The 14,103-nt window shown below is 36.1% G+C and overlaps 2 protein-coding genes across 4 annotated transcripts; both read right to left on the bottom strand.

The window, feature by feature from the left end:
- Positions 1 to 807: 807 nt before the first annotated feature.
- LOC113499958 lies at positions 808 to 9,758 on the bottom strand. 2 transcript variants are annotated; one of them, XM_026880571.1, is made up of 6 exons: positions 9,198 to 9,758; positions 3,921 to 4,038; positions 3,239 to 3,379; positions 1,970 to 2,779; positions 1,665 to 1,810; positions 808 to 1,127 (listed from the first exon to the last, which is right to left on the bottom strand). In XM_026880571.1, exons 1-6 carry the CDS (start codon positions 9,337 to 9,339, stop codon positions 1,105 to 1,107), a joined length of 1,380 nt encoding a protein of 459 aa, XP_026736372.1. In that variant the 5' UTR covers positions 9,340 to 9,758; the 3' UTR covers positions 808 to 1,104. The 2 variants fall into 2 exon arrangements, with proteins under 2 accessions (XP_026736372.1, XP_026736373.1); XM_026880572.1 differs by lacking the exon at positions 9,198 to 9,758 and adding an exon at positions 5,680 to 5,858.
- Positions 9,759 to 9,817: 59 nt separating this feature from the next.
- On the bottom strand, positions 9,818 to 14,087 carry LOC113499959. 2 transcript variants are annotated; one of them, XM_026880573.1, is made up of 7 exons: positions 14,020 to 14,087; positions 13,344 to 13,433; positions 12,466 to 12,592; positions 11,731 to 11,798; positions 11,242 to 11,341; positions 10,804 to 10,931; positions 9,818 to 10,287 (listed from the first exon to the last, which is right to left on the bottom strand). In XM_026880573.1, the coding sequence occupies exons 1-7, from the start codon at positions 14,021 to 14,023 to the stop codon at positions 10,034 to 10,036; spliced, it is 771 nt and encodes a 256-aa protein (XP_026736374.1). In that variant the 5' UTR covers positions 14,024 to 14,087; the 3' UTR covers positions 9,818 to 10,033. The 2 variants fall into 2 exon arrangements, with proteins under 2 accessions (XP_026736374.1, XP_026736375.1); XM_026880574.1 differs by lacking the exon at positions 14,020 to 14,087 and adding an exon at positions 13,741 to 13,977.
- Between the last annotated feature and the right edge of the window lie 16 nt (positions 14,088 to 14,103).

The raw sequence follows: 14,103 nt of genomic DNA, 5'->3' as shown, positions 1-14,103 counted from the left end.
TGAAATGATGAGGTGGTCATGCAGTTCAATAAACGAATCTTTATGACCGAGGATCCAAGCAGTGGCGTAGCTTGGGTCACCGTCGCCCGGGGCGGATTGATGCTTTGGCGCCCAAAGTAGGAATCTTAAAAAAAAGCTCCTGTCATGAAGTAAACTTACACCTCTTTGTTTGCTTCGTTCGCGCGCGGAACATCGAATTTTTATATGATAATTTGCCGCCTTTTCTCATTTCCATTTACCAATATGATCTTTTCAAATTCATATTTACTTTCTTATTTTAAGACACCACCAAACGGTGTAGGAAAACATCGTGAGGAAACCTGGATACCAAATATTGGAATCTGTAATCGCCGGCAGTGAGCTAGCGTGGTGATGAATGTTCAAACATTCTGAATATGGGTAGAGGCCTGTGCAGAATAACAGGCTGGTGGATAAAAATCTTCATAATTAGAAAACTTATTGCCAATCTCAGTATACTCTACTATCTAGAGAGCTGTAGAAATTCGGGCAAGAACGTATTTGCTAATTATTCTATAATATATTTAGTCAATTCCTCGAAAGTGCAGTGTTTCAAACCATTAATTCCATTTCTAACTACATTTTTGATCATAAGGTCCATGTATTCCAATAGAATATTTGGACCTAATGTTATTCAGCACCTGAGGAGCTCGTGACTAAGCTATAACCGCATAAGTGATACGATCACAGGTTAAGCTATGTTTGACGCGGTTGGTCTGTAGATGGGTGACCATCTTTGTCATAACGAGTTCCTCCGTGTTTCGGAAGGCACGTTAAATTGTGGGTCCCGGCTGTTATTCCTACATCTTTGACAGTCGTTACAGGTAGTCAGAAGCTTGAAAAAGTCTGACAGCCAGTCTAACCAAGAGGTATCGTGTTGCCCAGGTAACTGGGTTGAGGAGGTCAGATAGGCAGTCGCTCCTTGTAAAACACTGGTACTTAGCTGAAACCGGTTGGACTGGTAGCCGACCCCAACATAGTTGGGAAAAGGCTAGGCCAAAGATGAAATGTTATTCAGCACCTATTATAACAACATTTTTTCAAATAAATATTATTCTCTTCAAGATGCAAACCTCAGTCAAATCACTAAATCTTCTCTAGAATCTTTCCTGAAACAATAAAATGTTATCATTAATATAAATAATTGCCTAATTCAATATTGTTTGTTTCAAATAAGTGAAGTGAATAAGTAAAATGTGGTCAGGGTTCATTCGAATCCCCTTATAATTCTAGACTTTTTGTCAGATTCTAAGTAGATTTTCAAGGATTTATACTGAGGAACAGCTGTGTATTCAGTTGTCTCCAGGCCTCGTGAACCTTTATAGTTCTAAATAGACGGTAGATATTTCCACAGTTGATGTATTGTATATGTATTTCGTCTATATTTACGGAACTCTCAGAGTAACGCACCCAACTCGCACACTTGACAGGTTATTTTTTTACTTTTTTAGCACTAACTCTATTAATATTTTATAATTGTTTTTTTATTAAAGTAGAAAATATTGTTTTCATATTTCTTTTTAATTTAGTAGCAATAAAAATCTACATTTTATTCATTCTTTGGGGGAGGCCTTTGCCCACCAGTGGGTTCAAAAGCAGGCTATATATATTATAATATAAGGCAATAGAAACATTCTCCAACTCACTCAAGTCAGCTGCGTCGGGGCACTTCTTGAGGTGTTCGCTGATGGCGGTGCGGAAGAAGGCGCGCTCCGCCAACAGCTTCCCATTCAACTCACGTAGTTTCTCATTCTCCTGAGCTTGTTTCACCCACGATTCTTTTAATCTTGCCCTGGAAGAGACAATCATACTTATTAGATGATGCAACGATTAACTCACTCCTTCATGTTTTAAAAAAAACGCTATTTGTTATTAAAAAAAATCATCTGTATTATCAAACATTAAGTATAGATTCCATTAAAAATTGACCATTAACCCAAGTACCCCCTACCTATATCTCCTGGACGCCGCACTCCTGCTATCCAAGTTCTTCGGCAGTCCATTCTTCTTCTCCGTCTCTTTCGCACTCGCACTTGTCTCGCTCACACACTCACTCTTAACTTTCCTCTTCACGGGCTTCTTATCAAACACTTTCGCCACTTTGAGAGGCGTAATCGGCACCTTCTGCACTACACTTGGCACTAAAGTGACAGGGATTAAAGTACCAGCTGGGATACTGGTTGCTATAGGTACTACACTTGGTCCACTAACATTATTTAATCTTTGTAGATTATTCTTTTCAACTTTGTCGGTAAGAACTTTTTTCAGAGCTTCTTTGGCGGTGGTTTTCTCTGTAACTTCGTCTACTGCGCGCATTCTAACCTGTTTTCCGTTAGGAAGTTTAATTATAACTTCATAATCATCTTCATTTGCCTTCGACTTTTTTTTGGCGGTGTCCTCAAAGTCGGAATTGAGACTATCGACTATGAAGTCCAGCGACTTCTGGCTCATGATGGGCGGGACTTCTTGTAGTTTCTCCGTGTGTTCTTTTGAGACAACATTGCCATCTCTAATAACTGTGTCTTCATAAATGAGGGTTTGCACTGGATTTTTCTCTACACTGTCCTTTCTAACGAGATTACTTATTTTTATAACGTTATTTGTGTATGAGACGGAATCTTTTCTGATGTCTTTATTTCGTTCGTCGACTTTCTCTTCAGTTTTGCCGACTATCCTACTGATGGTGGTCACTTCATTTGTTAATTTCGATATTGTTGTTGTTTCAAACTCTTTTACGGCACCGGATTCGTCGCTTGATGATCTGACGGAAACAAGTCATTTTAAAGTTAATTTAGAATCTAATAAATAAGTAGATTAAAGGCTTTTTATATTATTAAAAGTAAAAACTTATTGCCTTTGAGATGAAATATCTCCGAGCGTATACAAACTGTGCGGCCTCTTTATTTTAAATTGTTTTAGATCGGAAAAGCTATTTAAAGGCATGTATGCAAAGCATACTTGTAAAACTGAAACTAATAAATACATGTTGCTACCTAAAGTTGAATTTGCTAGTTAAAGGAAATTTCCCAAAATTGTGGATATTTTTTCATTTAACCAGTGCTTAATAAATATATTTAATTTTTATATGAAGACTAAGATTTCTTGCAATATTTTTAACACATCTGACTAACTACTTATATTTATTTCAAGGATCGTTCAGAGTTTTTCATACCAATTTCCTCACTATACTCCTATCTTTCACTACAACACTCTCACTAACCTGCTAATAGTAATATTCCTCTGGTTGTTGGTGGTGCTGAAGAGGGCCGAGTCTCCGTCGAGCAGAGGGAACACCATCTGAGGAGTGTGCAGCTCGTCGGAGGAGGAGGCCAGCGCGCTCTCCAGGGAGAGGATACCGTGTCTAGGAAAAATATAAGACATACTTGATATAGGCAGAATGAAATTCATTAAGAATACTTTAGGTAACGAGGAAAGGCTTAGTCATATTTTTTATCTCAACTTAAAGAGTGCTTTTCCAAAGAGATTTTTAGTATGTTTAGGTAGATATCAAATTGGGAAACCTTTTATGTTCGTTTTTGGGGAGGTTGATCCTGGTTTTACACTCAATTCGCATGCACAAGACACCCAGACTTAGAAAAAATTAAACCTGCAAATTCCCTCTGATAAATAATCTCAAACTAAGCAAAGCTTGTGTTACGAGTAAAATAGACAACTCGTAAACATACTTATATATTTCTAAATGCATACATAATATAAATAAATTACATCCAAACACAGAACAAACGATCCTGCTCATCACTAAAACATTTGTCCTGGGTGGGAATCGAACCCACGACCTCAGGTACAGCAGTCAGGGCCATTAACCACTAGACCAACGTGCTTTAAAAATCACTAGTGTGCCGAGTACCTACTTAGTTAATCAGGTACTAGGATGGACTCACTTGGTCTCCATGGCCCTCTTGAATCCCTCGTCGAAGGGGTTGACATTCTGCAGGTCCTGGAACAGGCCGACCTCCTCGCAGTTGCGGATGAAGCGGGTCGGGGTCGGCGTTTGGTCCGCTTCGAGGAACAATGGTAATTATAGTTTAGAATGTGTGATGCTAGATAAAGTGTTCAGAAACGATCAAAAATTTGTCACTTATAGACTACTAGCTGTTGCCCGCGACTTCGTCCCCGTGGGTAGAAGATGTAAGTTATGATTTAGATATACCTGCTCGGTTTTTTTTCACATTTTCCATTGTATCTTAGCTCCTATTAGTCGCAGCGATGGTTTATAGCCTAAAGCCTTCCTCGATTATTAGTCTATTCAACACAAAAAGATTTTTTCAATTTGGACCAGTAGTAACTGAGATTAGTGCGTTCAAACAAACAAACAAACTCTTCAGCTTTATATAGTACTAGCTGTTGCCCGCGACTTCGTTCCCGTGGGTAGAAGAAGATGTAAGTTATGATTTATACCCGTCCTGTTTTTTTTTCACATTTTCCATTGTATCTTCGCTCCTATTAGTCGCAGCGTGATGGTTTATAGCCTAAAGCCTTTCTCGATTAATTGTCTACTCAACACAAAAAGATTTTTTCAATTTGGACCGGTACTTCCTGAGATTAGCGCGTTCAAACAAACAAACAAACTCTTCAGGTTTATGTATTAGTATAGAAGTATAGATTAGTATTAGTATTAGTATCTCTTTACAGTCACGGGATCACTTCATGTGAAGAGACCCGGTCCTTTTTAAAGGCTTGCACGGGGACACGGGTCCAACATGTAGAGGCCTTGTTGAGAATTTTAATCTAATATGTGATGGGGTATCTACTAGGGATCATTCATCTCCGCTCTATGGGAGAACGGACATGAAGAATCCAAAGTAGATACAAAACTATTGCAAGAATGTGTGTATGAACAATTAGGCTATTATATTATGATAAGTTATGTGGACCAGTTAGTTGGATTTTCCAGAAAACTATGACACCTGCCTCTCTACACATGGTAATGTAATTAAATTGGCAGGCTATTAGTATTAGTATTAGTATAGAGTACTATAGAGTAAGTATAGATATAGATTTTTGGTCTATAAGTTTGTCAGTTAAAGTAACTGAAAGGGTTTGTAATTTTTGTTGAAATATTATATTTTCTTTCTATTAATTATTTTTATGTTTTTTTTCATCTAGTCCATTTCAACATCTGACTTATGAGTTAAACTTTTAGACCGCCTTAGACTCATGGGTTAAATATAAGCTACATCATCAAGAACAAGACTTACACAACTAAATTGTTAACATTCTAATAGGTGATGACATTTATTTTTTTGCAGTGTTCGTCTTGTAGTTTGTCCCGCAAACATAAATTGACCAAATTACAGTGAATTAAACTTACGCGTGACGTCACGATTGAGTATAAATTTTACTCTATCGTTACGTCACAAGCTCCCCCCTCCTAAACTTTAAAGCAATTAATCTAGTTTTTCTGAAAAAGGAAAAAATACGTGTCTCATACTTTTCAATTATCTAACTGAGGGACTAATGAGATTTTTTCTTTTTATACCCAGTCTTCTTTCCTATTGTGGATTCGTTATGGAGCGTATAGAATATTTTTATAGGAGATTTTAGAATAAGAACTAACACACTGACTATCATTCAACAATATGTGAAATATACTTTCTTAAATAGCATTTATTTTTAATTTATAAAACTTAGTATACTCACAACATTTTAATCGCCACTCACACATTTTTAAAGCACAAAAATACACTTTTACAACCTAAACATTTAAATGATATTCAATCTTTAAAACCTAAATATTTTAGAAAACATAAATTTAAACTATCATCTTAGGAAACTATATTAAATTTCCTTTTTTTAACATCTACTGTACGGTCAATGTAAAATTAAATTTAACAAATAGATATATTATAAAGACATAATTTTATCATTATAAGTTTTGGCTGATTAACCAAATGAGACACTAATGATTGCGTTATCTTTAGATAAGATATTATATCTGTTTACGGAACAGATGGGAGATTATAGTTCTATTATTAGATAGGTGCTTTGGTGTAGGAGGTCTGGGTTTGATAATTCAATCAACAATTATTTAACCTACTTTGCCTATCATGGTCCACTGATGGACATAGGCTTTTCCCAATTCTCCCCACAACACTCGGTCTTCTCTCTCTTAAGGTAACCTTCTTTTCTGGCTTCTACCCCCTTCTGGTTGAGCGGAACGGAATGTTAGACTCCTATTGACTAAAACCCACCCATGTTCCTTGATTGCCGTCTTATACTGGGACCACGATAACCCTTTCGGACAATCCCGCTACCCCGCATGCATCAGCCCTAATGGGCTCCACAGAGCTTGCTGACATCTCTCTGACCGCGCCGTCCGGTACCGGCCTGGGCCTGATCGGGCGGTGAGCTACCCATCACTTACCGGCCCACGCTTACGGTGGCTGGGTCGGGCCGACGCCCAGAGCGTCTGCCAAGGTGGCTAGGCCGCAATTGTGTCTCGCATCGTCAGCCGCCTCCTTTGCCAGCATGAGGCCGTTAAACACTCTGACACCAGTTTGTACATCAACCACATAGTAAGAAGTAAAAATAATATTGGACTTCGAGTTATTATCGGAGTACACTTGAATTCGGAACAATACAGGTTCATCTAGTCGACTATAATTATGTACAGTGATAACTTGATAAGACTAGTGGGGTCCCGATAAGGTCACTATTTCAGAGACTTATCGGGACTCACGTTAAGGAATCTAAGAATTCTGTTTTGGGTGGTTGCATATACATTCAAATCACCTGATAAAAGCGCCCAGGCTAGAACAAGTTGTTGTTTCCAGGGGCGGATTTTCCCAGCTCAGTATGCCCGGGCCTAGGGCGGCTATGTTTGCTTATTTTTTCTCACTTCGAACTCAAAGCAGCCCGTAATATTTACTTATACGAGGATTTGCTCATCTATACTCTATATACTAATATATAAAGCTGAAGAGTTTGTTTGTTTGTTTGAACGCGCTAATCTCAGGAACTGGTCCAAATTGAAAAAATATTTTTGTGTTGAGGATGGATGGTCTAATCCATCAAGGAAGGCTTTAGGCTATAAACCATCACGCTGCGACTAATAGGAGCTAAGATAAAATGGAAAATGTGAAAAAAACAGGGCAGGTATAAATCATAACTTATATCTTCTAATCACGGGGACGAAGTCGCGGGCAACAGCTAGTTAATTCATATACATAGTCACTAAATTTTTAAGCGCCCTATTCGTTTTTCGGAGGATTGAGCGGATTTATTAAAAAAAGAAACGTCTCCCGCAATAAGGAATTAAATCCTCGTATCGCGAAGGGTCACAGGTCACAGGGTCAAGTCACATACACAAGACACCCAGACTCAGAACACATACATAACAATTCCGGTTAATATAATAAACCTTGATGAACTAGGTTTATCCAGTTCAATCCATATTATTGACTCTACATTTAACTAAATACTGTTATCACACAGTTACTCTTATCTAATCAGTACTTGGAAACAAGGAGATATCACTCTAGTTTGAGTATTTACAATATGTTTGTGATGATTCAGTTATTATTATATTCGACGACCTCCGTGGTCGAGTGGCGTACGCACCGGTTTCAAGGTGTCGCTAGCTCTGAGGTCCCGGGCTCGATCCCCGGTCGGGTCAATGTAAAAATTCACATTACTACATTGTCTCGGGTCTGGGTGTTTGTGGTACCTTCGTTGTATCTGAATTCCATAGCACAAGTGCTTTAGCAACTTACTTTGGGTTCAGAACAATGTATGTAATGTTGTGAGTATTTATTTATTAAATAAAATAAAAATATATAAGCTACAAGCTGTCCCGGCGAACATCGTACTACCTAACAGTTGATCTACAATATATTTTTTGCAAATTTTCCATATTTTAAAACCATTCAAACCTTCCCTGGACTGCTACGAATATTTCAAGACTAAAATGAGCCATATTGGTTAACTATTGGTAAACATAAATATATAAAAAACTATGAAACTATGTTATTCAACTTCTAATTTGTTAAAAATGTATATTATGCTGTTGGTATACCTAACAAATAAATATAAATAAAAAGATGAATGCATAAATTTATATCTATACTAATATATAAAGCTGAAGAGTTTGTTTATTTGTTTGAATGCGCTAATCTCAGGAACAACTGATCCAAATTGAAAAATTCTTTTTGTGTTGAATAGACCATTCATCGAAGAAGGCTTTAGGCTATAGGCTATAGGCCCGCGATTTCGTCCGCGTGGTTAGAAGATATAAGTTATGATTTATACCTGCCTTATTTTTCTCACATTTTCCTTTGTATCTTCGCTCCTATTAGTCGCAGCGTGATGGTATATAGCCTAAAGCCTTCCTCGATGAATGGTCTATTCAACACAAAAAGAATTTTTCAATTTGGACCAGTAGTTCCTGAGATTAGCGCGTTCAAACAAACAAACAAACAAACTCTTCAGCTTTATATATTAGTATAGAGTATAGATAGATGATATAAGAGAAGCTCTTATTTCATTTTCTATTTTCAGTAATGATCTGTTTGATATGTTTTTCAACTACTAAATTAAAATTTATTAAGATAATAGCTAGTTACACCGAATAACAATAACTTAGTTTGATGGCTGCAGTTAAGTTAAATATTCCAAATTCTAGACAGACACTACTAAGATTGCTATTAGGTCCCGGCAACTTAGAATTCTGTGCCCAACAGGGTCCATGTTATGTTTTACCATAAGTTTTTGTTTCATTAATAAGTTTTACCACCTAAGAATAGGTACAAGTGGAAAGCATTAAAATATTGAGTATTAAAGCATGCAGTTGAGTTAACTACTCCAAATTCTAGATAGATACTACAAAGACTGCTTGTTGGTCCTGACAATTTCGAATTCTATGAATGGAAAACTTTTCAGGGATCAAATTTAACGCACCATCAAATTATGTTATATTCCTATCTCAAGTAAATTAATGACGTACATATAGGTTTCAGAAATTGCAGTAATTACCAAAATAATGTACCATAAATGAGATACGATTAAATTAAATGTGGTTTTCTTTCTAATCCCTTGTCTAAAAGCAAAATCTACACAGTGCCTACAATAGCCCATATTTTTTATAATTTCTAAAATACTCGGCTGATAATTTTTACTTCAGTGCAAAGTGGTCTATAAAATGAGTTCAATTAGTTACTTACCGACGAAAGCGGCCTTTTGTTCCATTCCTAAAGATAGAACCATGTCGTGCTTTTTCGTGTGTACATGTAAATGATCCTCGTTCGTAAACGTCATGCCGCAGTCCGGCATGGTGCACGCGAAGGGCTTCGCTGGTTCCACCATCGTAAATAATTTTTTGTCTAATAACTTCCGATAAAAATATGATTTTAATCGAAATTTTTCCTGTTACGTTTACCACATAATTTCATGTTGAAGTAGTATCAATATGTAGTTTGGTAGTTTATTTGAGAAATCGTGTAATTTTTAAGGTTTTTCTGAACCAATTTGTTGATAAAAACAGTCAGGTTTCATATAAACTAACAAATAAAATTCTCACTGACAATCTATGAAAACATTTAAAGTCACGTTCCAGACTATTTTATAAACAAACTGTTCCTTTGGTATAGAAAGAGATAGCTATAATTTAGATCAAGGATGAAAGAGATAGCTTGCATGTTATGCTTATGTTTGGAACTCATTTTTACTCGAAACACTCGCCATTGACAGCAGATTTTTTTTTAATATATTTAGTTTTTGATAACTAAAATATTTAATGCGTAACGGGTTCTGCACATGTCATTAGAAATTAATGAAATCAAAATATTTACTAAACATTTAATAATAATGTATCAACAAATACAGAGATTAACAAATTGCTACTGTATAATAACAAAAAACAGAACAACGGCTTAAATTAGTGTTTTGTATCAGTTCTCTACACTACTAACAAAAGCATTACACAAGATTATAAATTAAAACGATAGTTAAATAGTGCGAATAGTAGGTACATAGGTAACAAAGTAATACATATGAGTATTTAGGACATGATATTGAGATGTAATTTAGGGTTAGAAAGGCTTTTGAGATTGTTATTGGAAAAGTAAGAGGTGTATCGTTCAGGCGAGTATCCGTGTATTTTGACTTGGTGAGGTTGGTAAGAGCCGGATTCTCGTCCGAGTGTCCTATCGAAGAGAGGGTAGACTGTGGATCTCTTCTTTCTTGGTGATTCTTGCATTTGTTGACTGGGGTATGGATCTACGTAGCGCCGTCCATTAATATCGTTGCCATCCGCTGTCGGGAATATCGGTAGCTAAATTAATAAAATATTAATGTTTAACTACTCGCAATAATACAACTTACTAATAGTAGAAATAAAACTTAGGAGACAGATGGAAAATGCTTTATTTTGATACAATACGAAGATAGACCAAAAACTAAGGTATTTATGAATAATTACATTTTGCAAAGATTAAACTACTGAATTGATACTAATAGATTATTCAACTAATTATATTGCATTGAGTGAGACAGAGTTATTACAAATGAGAGGAATATACTTGAAAAAGCTACATTTTACAGATTAGCGCTAAATTAAATTAAGCATGCTAGACTAATTACTTGCTATAATGACACTTGCAGTATTTATAATTGCTTTGGTCAAGAAACTACAAAGCGGTCTAATGTCTTAAGAAACCCGAACTAGAGGTAAATTGCGATAAACAAGTATAATTTATGTGAAGGTTTTCGTGATTTGATTTGGAACCGTCAGTGCGGCCTAATCAAGAGCTAATAACAACTTCTCCTTGCCTGCTCCTCTGCTGTTGAATATGCCGGGCGCTGGCTGTCCTTGCGGTTCACCTCCCACTGTATTCTGCTGGATGCCACTCATACCCACTACCGCGGGGTTTGGCTCATTTTGCTGGCCCTTCCATGGCCTGCAAGGCAATATTCAATTGAAATCATTATAGTAATGAATAAATATTCACACGAAGAAGAAGAATTTGTAAGCGATAGTCATCCTTAGTTTCTAAAAAGCTGTTCAATTTATGTCAAGGCAACTAAAGTAAAGTATTGACCGAAGACTGAAAACCAATGAAAGCTCTTGACACGAGGCTAAAAGATCATAAAAATATCATATAGATCAACTTTTTAGTAACCCATAAATAGATGTTTAAGTTTTAATTCCTTTCAATTTATAAAAATGAAAATATAATAAAGCAGTTTTGCAGACATTGACTATCTTACTTGTCAGGGAATAGTTCACCAGGCTGACCTCTTGTTTGAACTATCCTCTCGCCGTTAACTTCAACAACGCATCTTAATCTGGCGCAGCACGTGGGGAACTCTGGACATTATGAAATTATATTTGTTAGGTACTTAAGTCAAAATTGTAAGGTAAAAACACCAACAGAAAAAGTTGATGAGAGGGGAAAATGTATGAGAAGGTAATGAGAGGCTTCTCTATTAGTCAGTATAGTCTCTTTCCCATCTCATTTATGTGTAATCAATTTAATAAATTATAAAATAGCTGATTTAAGAACGTCCAGACAGTCGTTCACAACATTGTCTACTGTCAGGCAGAGGATTTGAGTTCTCTCTATTATTAGATATAAAAACGAAAATAAAAGTATCTTTGCAAGGTAAAGGCTTTTCTTTTGTTCGTCTCATCTTTTATTTCTGCTTGTAATGCGTTCCCTTATGAAATAAAAAGTTGAATACATTCGTTATACATACCCACATTTTCATCTTCAATGTACTCATGACATTCTAGGGCGTTTTCGGGTATTTTTGGTTTTCTACACCTGCATGGATCAATGGTTGCGTTAATCTCAAAAAGTGTTAGTTTTGAATTGATTGATTGTTGCAATTATAATAGAAAAAAGAGCATAAATCGTTACAAATCGTTGTTTTTCTTGCTCTAATGCAATCACTTCTAATCATACAGATCTTGATCTCTGGTACTCTATCTTTCCCCACACAGTCAAATTGTTAGGGAAGGAATGTGAGAGTGCCTTTTTAGATTTATGTTCCAAAAACACGCAATGTTGCAAAGATTCTTACTTCCACAACATGATAGTGTAGTGCAGCTAGGTAAAAAAGATGAACAAAATGTTCTAATGTCATTTTTTTTTACTGCCCATGTTCCACAGCAGAGCAAAGGCCTCCAGTTATAGATTGCCCAGTTTAATTATTTTGTCCCGTTCTACTTGTCATTTCAATTAGGTTTTTTCGATGTAGATGATGTTCGAGTTGTTGGGAACTAGTTCTCGGCATGCCTGTCGTTTTCCCACTCTAAGGAGGCAGCTTCGTGGCTATCGTTTAATCTTACAAATTGATTAGGCGGGCAACATTATTGACTATTTTTTGCTTAATTCCTAAGTTATGTAGCTAATTGACTTCAATAATCACTCTATGAAATGTAGTTATTTGATTTGATAATTACAATTACTATCTTTCACACACACTTACCCGACTGCTGCTATAAAATATTTTCCATCTCTTATTTCACAACGATATCTGTGACACGTGTAGTGATCTGACCACTCCTGCCACGGCTGGTAGCCTTTTCTTGAATATTTGTCCACACACGCTTGATCTGTCAAAGTAAATCGTATGATGTTGAATATTTGAGACAATTAGCCTTACATTACGCATTTGTTATGTGCTTAGTACCCCCCCTACCATAACTTATTGAATCAGTATTTGCAGTAGTGGAAGAGAGATGTCACTTTACACCGTGTAGTGCGTGGTCACGCTTGCAAAACTGCAAGCTGGCAGTATGAATGACTGAAGACGTTATACAAGTGAGATGGAACTTTAGCGTAGCGCTATTTCTGGTTTCACTTCGTCGGTGACAGCAAAAAATATTGCTTAATTCTAAGTTTGTAGGGATTTGAATACATTGGTCTGAATCTGTATCTTGTTACATGGCCAAAGAAGATCGAAGACTAATGTTTTTAGCATTGTTTCCAAAAAACAGTAATAACAACCTTGAATTAAGGCAAAATTGATTATAGCCTAAGTCAAATTCAAAATCCTAATGTCTATTGTGTTTCTCGTCGCAGGCTCATGACAAAATAAACCAAAACATACATTTTATCGATTCTAGAACGCGCTTTGGTCACCATCGTTTTTTGTGAGAAAGCAACAAAACTGATACAAGTGGTGCACAGCTAGCAACAGTGCGAAACATGTTTGTTTTTTTTTATTAATTGTATTTTTTAATTAATTAATTAAAGAAGTAAAAGATTGTCTAAGTTTCGATTTGACGTAAGATAGGCATAACAAAATCGTGACAAAAGCAAACATCTTCCACAGGTGCACAAAAATAAAAAACAAAAACTTACAGCTTACGTCCTCAGCAAAAAAGGCGGGAAATAAAAGGTATAATAAAAAAACTAACGCTCCCAGCTGCATTTTCACTGTGTTCACTTCACCTGTAATTCAACACTGTTTTGTTCAACCTCTACACTCAAACTCTAATTAGGAACTAAGTAAAATTTAAGCACCGCAGCCTAGAAATACACTTGTCGTGGTAAAATATTTATAAAACAATCACCAAGACGACACCGTCTAGAAAGGTGAAAAAAGTAAAATATTATGTCAATCCTTGTGAGTTTCCGCGAAAAATTTCAACAAACATAATAACGTATGGATTCACATTAATGTTTTGCATAATATCTTTGCGGTACAGAATTCAAAACACGGACACTGGATTAGTAGTTATTAAAATTAGATCATAACCCTAATAAGTTCCGGGTATTATTGGCAAGTGTTTTTAGTTATTGTTCCGCTTGTAGCAACAATCTAATGAAATAAACTGCTTAGAACTATTTTGTTTTAGATTCTAAACACAATGTGTGTTCGTAAGTCACAACATAGTTTAAACTTAGTCATTTGTACACTTTATTCCATTCATGGAATTGTCACGATTCGCTGCTAGATTGTTAGCTGTAGAGTTTAGAAACACTGAAAGTCTCGCTACAACGATGTTTAGAATAGAAGTTTATTTGAACAACTTACCCATTTTGCGTCGAGTGAAGGCTAATTTTCTAGCAAAACACGGAACAATAGTATCAGCAAGTTTGTCGATAAATGAAGGAGAAA

Source organism: Trichoplusia ni, chromosome 13 (assembly GCF_003590095.1).
Source record: "Trichoplusia ni isolate ovarian cell line Hi5 chromosome 13, tn1, whole genome shotgun sequence".
Lineage (NCBI taxonomy): Eukaryota > Metazoa > Arthropoda > Insecta > Lepidoptera > Noctuidae > Trichoplusia > Trichoplusia ni.
This window is presented reverse-complemented; position numbering and strand designations above follow the sequence as displayed.